General features: G+C 38.4%; 1 protein-coding gene across 4 annotated transcripts in view; it reads right to left on the bottom strand.

The window, feature by feature from the left end:
- Positions 1-1,806: 1,806 nt before the first annotated feature.
- The window catches only part of LMO3 (LIM domain only 3 (rhombotin-like 2)), a 57,736-nt gene continuing 46,370 nt past the window's right edge, over positions 1,807-13,172 (bottom strand). For all 4 annotated transcript variants that reach the window (XM_010566116.1, XM_010566115.1, XM_010566117.1 and 1 more), the window contains 2 exons: positions 11,530-11,655; positions 1,807-2,486 (listed from right to left, as the gene is read on the bottom strand). In XM_010566116.1, coding sequence (XP_010564418.1) covers positions 2,381-2,486; positions 11,530-11,655 — 232 coding nt within the window. In that variant the 3' untranslated portion in view covers positions 1,807-2,380. The remainder of the gene's footprint in view (positions 2,487-11,529; positions 11,656-13,172) is intronic.

Genomic DNA, 13,172 nt, shown 5'->3' with positions numbered 1-13,172 from the left:
GAAAGCAGAAGAGAGCTCTTTCTGGCTTCTAACTGAAAGACACATCAGAGGCTAGAAGAGAAAATTGCAATAGGAATCAAAATAAGATAATATGATTCTTCCCTTTCTGGCCATCCTCACCTTCATGGAAAGGAGAACTTGTTTATTGCACTTGAAGTAGATCTGGAAGAGCCTAACAGTACCTCTGACATCAGCTGCTTTGTTATCCCAAAGACATTAAGGAACTGTGGAAGGTAGTGGAGGAGAGACTTGTGCTCATGTTTAGGAAGGAAGATGGTCCACAAAATAGGGCTAAACTTCAACTGAAAAACTATGTGGAGCTATTTCTTCTAATTAGCAAGAACTGCCTGAGGAGTCGTTGCATTTCTTACTGGTCCTGCATGAGTCCAAGTCAAGTTTTGTGAGCCATGCTTACTTTTAAAAGCGTTCACAGCCAGAAAAAAAACCCACACTGTAACAACAGTCATTAGAACTAAATAGCCAATTCTAAGTCAACCCACTGTGCAGCGTACTCCAAACACCAGAGGAATTACCCCACTGCATTACAACATTTCTTTCGCCATCCCCAGGAAAAAACATGTTGAAACTGCGTAACAGGACAGGAAGAGCAGGGAAGGACAGCACTCAACTTGAGCAGAGGTGAGGGTTTTCAGTCTAAATAAAAACAAGAGCTCAGCTTCATAGCAACATAGGGTAAAGTGGGTTTCTTTTCCTTCATTCTTTTTTTTTTCTTTTTTTTTCCTTCATTTTTTTTAAATGAGGGCTGTTCTCATGGTGAGCTAGATTACAGTGGCAAAGAGAAAAGAATTAAATATGCATTTAAAAACTTTTAAAACATTTATCCTGCTTTCCTTTGCCAAACACCTGTAAGCTCTATCAGGGGCATGAGCACTTAGGGACGTCCTGCTGATGCAATAGCTTCATGGCTTTAAAAACAGAGGTCCACCTCTCCTAGAAAATGGACTGATTGCCAACAGTAGCTGTCAGCAGTGACTCCACCTCTGTCAAAAGGATTTTAACTGCCAGTGTTGATGGGACAAACCTGTAGGATGTTGGCATGGACAGCAAAGTACCTGTGCAGTGGAGTGTTGTAGCTCTCACTTTCTGTATTGGTATTTCAAAGTTTTGTCCCATCCACATCAGCATTTAAATTACCTTCAGCATTCACTGAGGCGGGTAATTAGTAACCAGTCACTCTCCTAGTGTCAGCTCAGGGTCATTTCCTTAATGTAAATAGACCCTCAGAGGGGGCTGTTTACAGTGCCTTCTACTTTCACTTTTTTCCAGGGTTTGTTGAGGACACAGCCCCAGAAAACTTGAGGGTTAAGCCCTGATTAAAAAAGAAAGAAAAAAAGGGGGGGGGGGAGAGACCCCTCAAATTTTAAGAAATTTTTAAAATGTGTATAAACAGAAGCCTTCTCCCTTTCCTCCCTCCCAAATTAAATCATTTCAGAAAAATAACATATATATTTTTTTTATATATATATATAAAATAAGATACCCAGAGGCACTGGTTTGCATTAGGGCTTAATTTCCAGCAAAATTAAAAATCAAATCCAGGCATTTTGAATGCCTAAGGGGCACAAAAGCAGCACCCAAAATCATTAACTTTTGCACCTTTTATAATATATCCCAAACCGGTCAGATTTGTTTTTCAAAATTTTGTAGTAAAATAAAAGTGCTCTTTGAGGAAAATCTATGCAATTAAACAGCAGATGCTTAACCCCTGAAAAATAGAGGCTTATAACAGAGGTGCTGATAGACCCTTAACCATAGCTTCATTAGCAGCAGGTGCTGCTAGAGTTATTAGTTTTCTAAATAGTTTTAATGTAAACAGTATTCTTAAGCTCTAAGTGTAGCATAATGGTTGGGATTTGCTCTTTAATGCTTTTTACTAGAAAGATACAGCTCATTTAAAATAGCTGGTAGATACAGAAAGCATAAATATACAGTAAGTTTAGACACTGATTGTACTAAATGCAACAATACAAAGAAGCAAACAGGAACACAAATGGTAACACAATAAAACTGTATTACATTTGTGCTTCAAATATTACAATACATTATATACAATAGTCCAAAATAAACATCTCATGCCAAATGACACAAAAAGAAACAAAAAAACCAAACAAACCAAAAACCCCAAGAGCAAGCAAAAAGAATCCAGCTGTATGTACAGTACCTTTTTAATTAACATTCAACTCTGAACTGGAGGAATTTTCACTACATACAGATGCAGTCCGCCTTTTATTTCACGCAACCATTCTGTCTCCCTATATCTATGCTATTCAGTAGGTTCCTGTGTCATTTCTTATATACATGTTGAGCAAAAAAGATAAAAGAACATAGTGCTTTGTATTCTTAATGATGTGGCATCAGATCAGCGAACTTGGGGTGCATAACCTTCTTTCATTAAACCCTCCTCATAGTCTGTCTGGCACAGAATCATGTTGTTCTTCAGGAAAAATTTGTCTCCAACGCAAAATCTGAAATTACAATAATAAAGGGAAAAAAAAGGTAGTTTCAGGATGAATGATGTGATATGATCTCACACATAAGGATTGCACAACAAGTGTTCACAATTTTGTTGTACTGACCACCCGGCTCCTACCTCTGCTGTCTGTCGCAGCGCACACAGATGTGTGTGCACGTATGTGAAAGCACAGCAGAGGAACTGCTCTGCTATCAGAATTAATCCTGTGCTTTCAACAAAGTCTAGTGCATTGAAGCACTTTTGCTTCCCCAGCCAAAGACTTCATTCAAAGCTCACCAAAGACTGTGGGAGTCTTGGATCAGGTCACTAACACACAGATAAAACAGAATAAATATCCCAGGCTACTGAGTTGAGTGAAAAGTAAATGTCCTGCTTTCACACAAATCAGAAGAAAAACAAAGTGATGGTATGCAGTAGGAAGCTCATCTGAGATATACGTTACATTTGTCTTGTGCAGGCATACTGGTAAGTTTCTTTTTATATTCCATTTGGATATTTTACTAGAATGGATTTAAACCGGTGGTTCTGGGAACTGTTTCTAGCATACACACAACTTTAATATATTGTGGTGCAAACTAGAGACACACAGGCAGGTATGCAGAGAAACCTTTTTCTTTTTTCCTGTAGGAGTTGATTGTTAATGTAGTTAGCTAACTGCTCTCTCTCTTGTGGTATCAGTATACCTACCTTGTTATGCTATTATGTGCATCAGAATGATCTGATTGCTACAAAACGCTACTGAGATATTTCATTTGATTTTCTCTGATGAGTAGGAAAATCACGTAACATTAATGCTCCCGGTTGGCTGGCTTCAAACTTCGAGTAAAGTAGGATTTCCCAGCTAAGCAGTATGCTTGAATATAAGAAGGCTCTTCACTGACACCCCCCTCAACCCTTCCCCCCGACAAAGCCAATCTTCTTGAAGATACTTTGGGAGCAAGTGAATAGGGCCAATGCATAGAAAAAGAGTTTCCCTAGTGACTGCCTTGGCAGGGTTACGTGCCTTTGTTTATAGTGAACTCTCCAGCTATAAAATATATTGGGAGGCACTGCTCACATTATTCCAATTAAAATGAAAGAAAGTAACCTAAATGAACTCCTTAACACTGATGTGAATAAATGAAACCAGTTTCTACCAGCTAATTATGGATCTTGCTATGTAAAGTATTGTTTAATGTGTAACGGATTATAATGTCCTTTTTTGTATAATTTCCAAATGGTGACATCTTGGACACAATTAGGGTCACATATAAATGCTTGTGTTGTTTACGGTAGATTTAACAACAGAGTAGCTATGGGAATGGCTGTATATGTATTTAATTGTAACAATTTAACCTTCAAATAGTGGTGCCTGCTGTAGTTGACCCAGTAAAACTACGTAAATGACACAGGTTGACCCGCCTGACCTCTGATAGTGGTCTCTCTTTATCTGATAGTCAATTTCTAATGATGTTCAAGCAGAAATCTTGGTGAATTGTCACAGATTAAATTGTGTATTGAAAGCAGTCCTTTAATGTTTTGTGAAGTTGGAGGTTTAAATGAGTAGCAGTTGGACTGATTTACATTTGTGAAGATTGGAATGCTAGACAAACAGTGAACCCATTTATTTTCCAACTGGGTAGCTTTGGAAATTTATCCTTATGCTAGCTAAATAGATAGAGGGAAAATAGTGTAATAAAAAAGTGGATTGAAAAGAATTAGCTCTGCTCTTAAAGGAAAATTGGTTTGTTTATTTGTGGACTTTTTTTTCTGTAGGATTACTGCCTGCTGCTGATGATGATTGAAAATAGAGATTATGGAATGATCCCAAAATCTTTAAGTTATTTATGGTCAAGACTCTTTTATAGAATTTACAGGTTCCTGCTATCCTTCCCATCCCAATCCCAATCCTAATATTAGGCTACTAACAACACGAAAGTATTTTGAGTAGGTATGTTGAAATGCAGAATTCTCGAAGCAAAGAAGCTCTTTGGCGGTTTCTCTAGTTTCTATCTTTTGTATTTTTGTCCATTGACAGCCATGCTGACAAAAATTCTTCTGTGCATCTTACTGAATTAGGTAAAGGAGTCTTAACTAGTGCTAATATGTAAAAATGTTTTTCCCAAAGGAGTCACATTTAAAAAAAAAAAATTAAAAAAAATATTCCTTCTTAGTTCCTCTTAAATGAACATATGGATTAATATGGGCTAAAGCAGGGGAAGTTATTTATTGTGACAAATCAGTCACTCCGTTACAGTTTGCCCAGGGATTACTGATGGGGACTGAGCAGGAGGCGTGCGGCCAGCAGTGCCCCCCATGTCAGAGGGTTATTGCGCAGCAGGCCGGCTCTCCCCGCGGGTCAGGCACTGGTGGGAGACACAGCCACCTCCGCTCGCCCAGCAGAAAGCACTAACTCTGAACTGTGAATGTTTTTCAGCTACACGCTCCTTTGTGTTCCAGCGTAATACAGAGCTTAGCAGACTAATTTGTTTAAAATATTTAGCAAATGAAAAATACACTCCTGAAGTGCAATTCACTTGCACAGCAATACTTTCACATGTGACTTCTTGCAACATTGCTTGCATCAAAATCCTGGCTGAAGGATTTTGTTTCTCAGCCCTCAGAGAAGTGCCGCGGTTTGAATTAAACTACACCAGCTACACAAGGGAGTCAGGATGCCTTTCCCAATAAAAAGTGTCAATGCCTTTTGCTTTTGCTATGTTAATATGTCGAGCCAGAAATGCTCTACCTATGTCTACATGGCATTTGACAGCTTTATGCATGAGTGGCTTTAAACATACACAGTTCCACAAATCATTTACCTTCCAAGCGTACAGCTGTCTTGCGGAGAGGCCGCCAGTGGCCTGTCTAGACACGCTTGGCTATGTGATAACCTGTGGGGTGAAGGTCTGTCTGCATGGTAAGACACCCTCTGCGTTCATCTGGGGCTGTGTTTGCACGCTGGGGTTGATCCTCTCTGCCTTGGGGGGAAACCTGTTACTTGCGATACTTATAGTCCAAATTCTGCAACTGTTTTCATACTGTGCAAGTTCAGCAACCAAAACGCATTGGCAAAGCCTGATGGTGGGGCTTGCACATGCCCCTGGGTATTAAATCTGTGAATTATGCACTCATTAGGTGACAAAGAGGTAAATACCATGTGAAAAACATAAACGGGTCATGTTAGTTCCCAAGTACAATGAGACAAGGCAAGTAGATGGATGAAGTATGACAAATTCTGTCCATCGACACTCATAACCCTATTTGACTCTCAAAAGCAGATTTAGCCTCTTCTGAAGTCAAAGAGCTACCTACATCTTGCAACAACTTCAAAAGTGGTTTGCACACTCCAGGATTTAAACCTGGCTCAGCTTTAAAACGGAAGGGTAAATTCAAGCCTAGCCTTCCACCTCCCGCAAGTGTTGAGTTTTTTTATGGAATTGGCATGGGATGTAAATCAGGGCACAATCTGGGCACGTATATCAAATGGAGTCAAGGAGCATATTGAGATGCCACTGGGTTAGGAGTATATAACGAGGCAAGACTATTACTCTTCTAGCAGGCAGATGGTAGTCTTCAGCCTTCCCTAAAACCTTCACCCAATTTATTTAATAGGCATGCAAGATAAACGGGAAAAAATATACAATAGGCTGCATTAACATGCCAGATTGGACTTACCACCATAAATTGATAATACTACTTTTGACACGACTGTGACATTAGTAGAATGACCATTATAATTAACCTACATCCTAGAACTCCTGTCATATATTACACTGGCAAAAGGAAGGCCATTTATATTACAAAATGACCTCTGTTATCACCTTGTTTGGAAGGGGAAGGTGTGCCTAGACTAATCACAAGAAATATAAAACTTCATTTTTGAGAAATAGGTATTCCATTGTTCAGAACAGATATTTAAGGAGATCTCACTGCTGTCTGTCATCTTTTCTGATGTACAGGACGTGTGTCAAGGTACCGAAGACTTCTTAAGAAAGCGAGAGAAATATTGCTGTGAACAAAGATGGCTGTGTGTGAAGTGCCTCCTCTGGTAATGTCGGATCTTTGTTGTTGTAGAAAGAAGCAAAATCTGGAAGCATTTAATTGATTTCCTCTAGGATAAAGAAAGCTCAGACTTACCACACCCACACCCTTCCCCTCTGCTTTGTGCACTCAGTGATGTAACTTGCCCTCTGCTTTTCCTCCGCTTTTCCTCCTTTCCTCTTTTTTTTAAAGCTCCTTTGAGTTTCCAGTATAACACAAATTAATGTGACTCTATATGCATCACTAAGAGAATGAAGCCACTCTTTTACATCACAGTTCATCAGTCCACATCTATGGTTTACTAATTCTAGGATTCTGTCAAGATGTCAATTTTTTGTCAAAGGCTGGAAAGTGGGAGCTGTGCCTGGGTTCGTACATTTTTACCAGCACGATGTAGTATATATACACACGGAATCCTAGTTCAGCTTACAACGACTAACCTCAACTTTTCACTTACTATTTTTTTAAAAGCGGGAATGGAAAATGTATTAATTTTTATTCTAAATTTAGAGACACTCGGCGAAAATAAGCAGTATTCAAGTCTTCAGAATTTATAAAATGACACGCAAAAATCTAATGTTGGTGTTTGAAATAAGGATGTCCCTGGCATTGCATTCCCTCCCCCCACTTGACAGAGAACAAAGGCGGCATTGTGTGGGCATTTTACAGTTTATACTGGAGGTAAGTGCTTACAGCTACATCAGGACAGTGATTTGAATGAGTGTGTAACCATTTTCAGTCCAGTTCCCATTAAAATAGAGGCTGTTTCGGATAGAAGGATAGAACAGTTGATTTAAACACCCCTCAGTGATAGCAGATGGGGGTTTTAAACCATACCTCGAGTTGTCTTAAAACGGCAGAAAGAAAATATCGCAGAAGTATGGAACAAGCTGCTAAAGCAGCCGACAGAGAGTGAAAGGAAGGACATGGAAACTCCGGAAAGTGGGAAAGCCGAAGGCAGACTGACATCATCGCTGTAGTCAAAAGTGTCAAGCAAAGATACAGCTGAGCCCACTCGCAAGATTTTCCACTCCATTTTGCTAGTCACAGACATGCAACCTGACAAAGTGTGAAAGGCAGTGTCTGTTTACAAGTTCATTTTTCCAGTAGTTTCCATGGTTTTTTTCCTTTAAATTTTCTGCAGAAATTAACTATATTGAGGCTACTGCCAATGTGAGGTGAAGTGCTTCCGAGGAGAAGTTTAATATGTTTACAGAGAAGAAAGGGGAGCACTCACACCATTAAGATGACTGTCACTAAGCTCTGCGGGTATTTAGGAGATGGAAAAACTTCAAATTAGGAGTAAGCTGGACAGAGACATGAAAGATAAGGGGATGCTAAAACCTTTAGGCTAGGAGCAGAGCTTAATATTCACAAAATCCCTACAGCATTAAGCAGCAGTATCAAGAAAAAATGGGGAAAATATGTCAAAAACTGGCTGGACGGAGCAATTAGATCCTAGAGCTGAATAGCTTTATGAAAGTGAAAATACGAGACAGTGCCTATTTGATACCAGGGGACTAGGCTTGGTGGCTCAGGAGATCTCTTTCAGTCCTGTCTATGTCTACAGTCCTGTCTACAGTCTGCCTTCCTAGAATACAGTATGTGAGACAATGTGTTTTTCTTCTCACTCTGAAAATGTAGCCTTCAGGAGGCCAATAAAAGGGGACAGCCACATTATGAGTTAGTTCGGAGATGGAGTTTATGGCCTGAACAAAAGCCCCCTGAAGTCAAGGGGGTCTAACTACCATCCAGACTGAGCCTTGAGCTGGATGGTGAGTTGTAGATAAAAGCAGAAAAATCACCGAATCTTTCACAAAAAGCACTAGGCAAAAATGGGCAGGCCTCTCTCACTGGGCCAGGATCAACTATTTAAATGGTAGGAATATGAGGGTCATACAATAGCAAGCCTGAAGAACAGGCTGCCCCAAGGATTAGTGTGACGTGAGTTAATGCAATTATTGCTCGGAAGGCAGAAAGAAGGGACTGGAAGGACCAACCAGGCACAGAACATCAGAAGAAATTCAGTGTTGGCGAAGACAAAGTAATGCGAACTGAAGAAATTATTTAGTCTGCTCATTAACACTGCATATATTCTGTTAGGAAAAAAACTAAGTGCTAGATTATAACTGAAAATCTGAAATATGGAACCAAACAGAGAGCATTATATACTTTGTGGTAGTACTCCACATATGTTATACTTTTCTTGGTATAAGGAATGACCGAAAGGATTTAAAATTTAATGGCGGAAGAGAATGTGAAGGTGGGGAATAGGTCAAACATACAGGTCTTGCAATAACTGGTGAGCCTTGCTACCTCCATTGGTGATTTTTGGATATTGCTGATGTGTTTGTAAATAAAGATATTCTCTTCAATAAATAAATTCCACATTAGGGGTAGTGGCTGGAGTGAAAGGAAAGAGCAGATCTAAAAACCCTCAATAACATGATTTTGCATACAAAGGGGCAGCATGGAATAAAGAAAGAAAACTAAACTGCTATCTTATAAACTTATCCTCATTCAGAATCTGCTGTTTGGTTTTGATTAGCTTAACAAGAGGAAAGAAAAAGCATCCTCAGAAGGGCAACAGAAATTATTAATGTCATAGTGACTGACAAGATTATTCAGTTTATAAGAAAAGAAAAAGAGATTTCATAGCAAATATAAAAAACCTCCAAAACTGGTGATGGGTCAGGTGTCTAGCATTTCTGGGTTTTGTTGTTATACAAGTAATGAAGAACAAAAGATTTAAAGCTATTTATTAATGAAAGAATGTAGTCAGTGGGATGCTTTGCCATAGGAACCACAGAAGAGCTACATTGGAGCATCCATGAAATAGGGTTTATTGTAAAAAACAACAAAATTAATTCTTCAGAGTGCCACTAGCCCCAAATTGAGGAAGAAAGGTACCCTACAGGCAGTCTGTTTTATTAGGCTCCATGAGAGCTACTGCAATATAAACAGGATTAGGGCCACTTTTGAGAATTTGTGAAATTCTTTGAAAATTCTGGAACTGCTCCCTGTTTTGACTAGATGAACTAGACTGTATTTCAGGTAACTCAATTCTTTTGTTCCCAGCCTAAGACTCCTGTAAGACTATTTCAGCAACCCTTTGCCCAAACTACATGCAAAGTAAAAATCAAATAAAAGACTAGATTGAAGGCTCAGGAATGACAAGGCTAAGAATTATTAAATATCCCATGAAAGCTCCATTTCAGAAGCACCTAACAGCACTTTTCCAGAGGGATCAGTAGCCCTAGGGCATGGTATGATGTATATTAGCTGCAAAGTGAAATTGTACATTAGTTCACACTTGTAATGGTAAAAGAGGAGTATTAAAAATAATCACAACAGCTTTGCTTTTTTGGGGGGGGGGAGAAAAAGAAAGTTCACTTCCTCAGACCCAAGAGTGCTAACTATGATGAAAATCTTTTGCACTCAGGGTAACAAACATTGTCTGCTTTGCTTGACTGATGAAGATTAGCTGACTTCTTACATTAAAGAAGTTTGTCTTGTATAGGCTGAAGTGACAAGACAATAACTAAGTGCTAATTGTGCATAACCAACACTAAAGATATGCAGCCCCATTATGGCATGTAATAAATGAAGCGAACAACAGAAATATATTAGGCGCTTTAATAATGATACTAGAACTGTGGTTTGAAAAAAAAAACCTAGGGATGTGAAGCGTTTAAGAAATGAAACCTAAGAATGTGTGTGTCTTACTTAAGTGGGTACTATGGGAGGCTCTGCCTTCCTCACTCAGAATATGAGCCTCTTAGTTCTGTGGCAAGACAAAATTGATATAGGACTTTAAATAGCATTAGAACCTATAATTACTTTGCATTATTATATAGTTTAAGCAGTGGTTATTACTTGCCTGGTATTTTAATTTCCCATGCAACATGATGAAAAAGGTCAATTTGGCTTTTTTTAAAGAGCGTAATTGTAGTGTGCTACGCTTATTAGCAGCTGTACATTTTATGGTTCTTTAGGGATGTTTGATTTTTAAATGACTACAGTGTTACAAAATAATACACCGTAGGACAAGGTGAGTTAGCAAAGCTTATTTAGAGCTGTATCTAACTTTGTCGTGTTGGACTATTATCTTCCTAATTTTTTGTTACTTCACGAGAATTGTACATCTTGTGTTTCTTCCCACCTGAAAATGAAAAAAATATGAACACTATAAAACTCTAAATAGGATCATGTAATAACTGAAAAATAACTGAAAATAATAGGTACATTAAGGAGTGGACATAATTGGTTCTCTCCTTTCCTAGACCTCATAGAAGTCACTGGCAAAGCTGCTAGCAGCTCTCGTGGAGTCTCTGACAGGATTTGGCCACCACTCTGAATGTAGTTGCTCTTAAGTTTAGCTGTATTCACCTCTGAAAAATTCAGTTGTTACAATTTTACCATTTTTGACATTCCTTCTGCAAAGGTACCATATGGGTGATGCTTCAGAACAAAGTGTCCGGTTTGGATCCTTGGGATTTTTATAACCTACGGTTAGGATATGGAAATAAAAATATGGCATAAGAAGTCCAAGGCCGCTACAGAGAAAATGGTGGGAACAACATCTTTTAAATTTAAATGATTACAGTTCTGGCAACAGGAAGAAACAACATGTACTTTAAAAGAAATACATGTGATAAAAATGAAGAATTAAAGTGAAATTAATGTAATAATGACAAATGGTACTGCTATGCTCTTGTGCAGAAAAGGATCTCAAAGTCCTTTATAAATATTAATTAATTAAACTTGACAGCCTTTTGAAGGAGAGGAAGTAACATTATTCTTTTTTATTGATGCGGGATTTGAGGCACAAAAAGTTTTCCGGCCAAGGTCATGAAAGTTATTCTGTATCAGTCCCAGGAAAAGTATCCAAGTCTCGCTCTCCATCTGGGGTTTCCACTACTGGTGGATGTTTCCTCTTCACTGAAATGTATGTCCCCACCAGTGCTGAATTAGCACTTAGCTTATGGAACAGACCCAAGCAATTCTCTTACCTCTGATTACAAAGTTGACATGCAAAACAGTCCAGGTGATAAACGTTGTCCTTCGCTCTCATCACCATCTCAAAAGCAGGTATGAGCTTACTGCAGGCAGCACAGTTTCCTGTAACGCCAAATAACCTGGAGATACAGAAAGAAATATATTCCTGAAGATGCTTAACTGAAAAGAAAACCACACTTTCCTTTTTCTTATTGGTCCCCCCCCCAGCAGTTGCCTGGGCTTTGATTGACTTCCAGCACACCTCCCTTTGGAAAGGCTGGTCTTTGGTGGTAGAAGTCTGCCCAATTTACAATACAAAGGCATAGTCTTTTTTTCCAGAGAGAGCTTTATGAAGCAGTGACAGACTAATATTGCACCTATTGTGACGTTATTTTTTTCTGCAGGTTATACTGACCTTTCTTGATAAAAGAAACGTCTTGTTAAACTAAACAAAGAAATAGTAAACACATTAGGGATGTTACATAACTGTGCAGACAGAGGTCAAGCTGTTTGCATACGCGGGAAGAGTCTTCTGCTTGGATCCTGCCGTACAGACGAGAGCCATATAACCTTGGCTTTTGGTGCTATTTATTATTAAAACACACTTTAGCTAGAAAAGAAATAACACTTGAAAAAGCTAATATTCTTCGCATTTTTGACATCTAGTGCTAAAAGCTTTACCACTATTATTAAAAGAACATTTTATGAACAAGTCATTTAAATCGTCAGAAAGCATTAGTGGTTCATGCACCTTACAACCCTATACCATAGTTATTGCTATGATTATGTTATTCAGGTAGCACATTAAAGTAAATGAGGCTGTAAACTATATATAGTCACATCAGGAGTAGAAGTATAAAATACTGTAAGAACAATATGAAATGCTGTTTTTGCCAGACATCTATATACATTTTTTTTTAAATTCTCTTTGTTAAAGATTTTTCAATACTTTTCAAGTGGGTGTATTACAAAAACACCCAAACCATACATATGCATCCTTTTGTGACACAGAAGGATTATAATGAACAAGAAAAAACATGTTAGCTCTACATGGCAGCAATCTTTGAAACTAAGTTTATTTAAACTACTTAATAGTTGTGATGGATTATTAAAAGTAATGCTCTGCTTGTGCATAGCAGTTAATGCTGTTTTTAACTATGAAGCACACTAGATGAAAACGCCACATCTGCCAGTTTTCTTTTTTTCCTCAACATCAGGCTGACAGCAGAAAAATATAATGGCTCTCAAGGGAAACACCAAATTAAAAGCAGTTCTAAACTAATGAATTCAAAGGTGCTCTGTAGAAAATTCAGTTTCGTAACATAAAAATGAACACAGTTTTTTAATCACTTCCCTCCATTTTACTGAATTCCATGGGTTCCCAACAAGCCTACTTAATTCCATATCCCTTTACCTTCTGCTTCTACTTAAGGCGTGCTGCCTACATAATATGTGCCTGTTTATTTGTAAAGTTGCAACCCTTTTTCTCCTGTCTGAGATGCTGGTTACCGTGATCACTGGGAGAAGTGCTGGGACAAGGCCATCCTCATCAGCTCTTGTTAGAATGACTCAAGTCAACTTCTAGTTCTGTTAAATCTGATTACTAAAATTATAGATTATTTAAACAGATTACAAAAATTCCCTTTGTAAAACATTC

This window comes from Haliaeetus leucocephalus, unplaced genomic scaffold (assembly GCF_000737465.1).
Source record: "Haliaeetus leucocephalus isolate CR32 unplaced genomic scaffold, Haliaeetus_leucocephalus-4.0 Scaffold206, whole genome shotgun sequence".
Taxonomy (NCBI): Eukaryota; Metazoa; Chordata; class Aves; order Accipitriformes; family Accipitridae; genus Haliaeetus; species Haliaeetus leucocephalus.
Note: the sequence above shows the minus strand (reverse complement) of the source record. Positions and strands in the feature narration are given on the sequence as shown.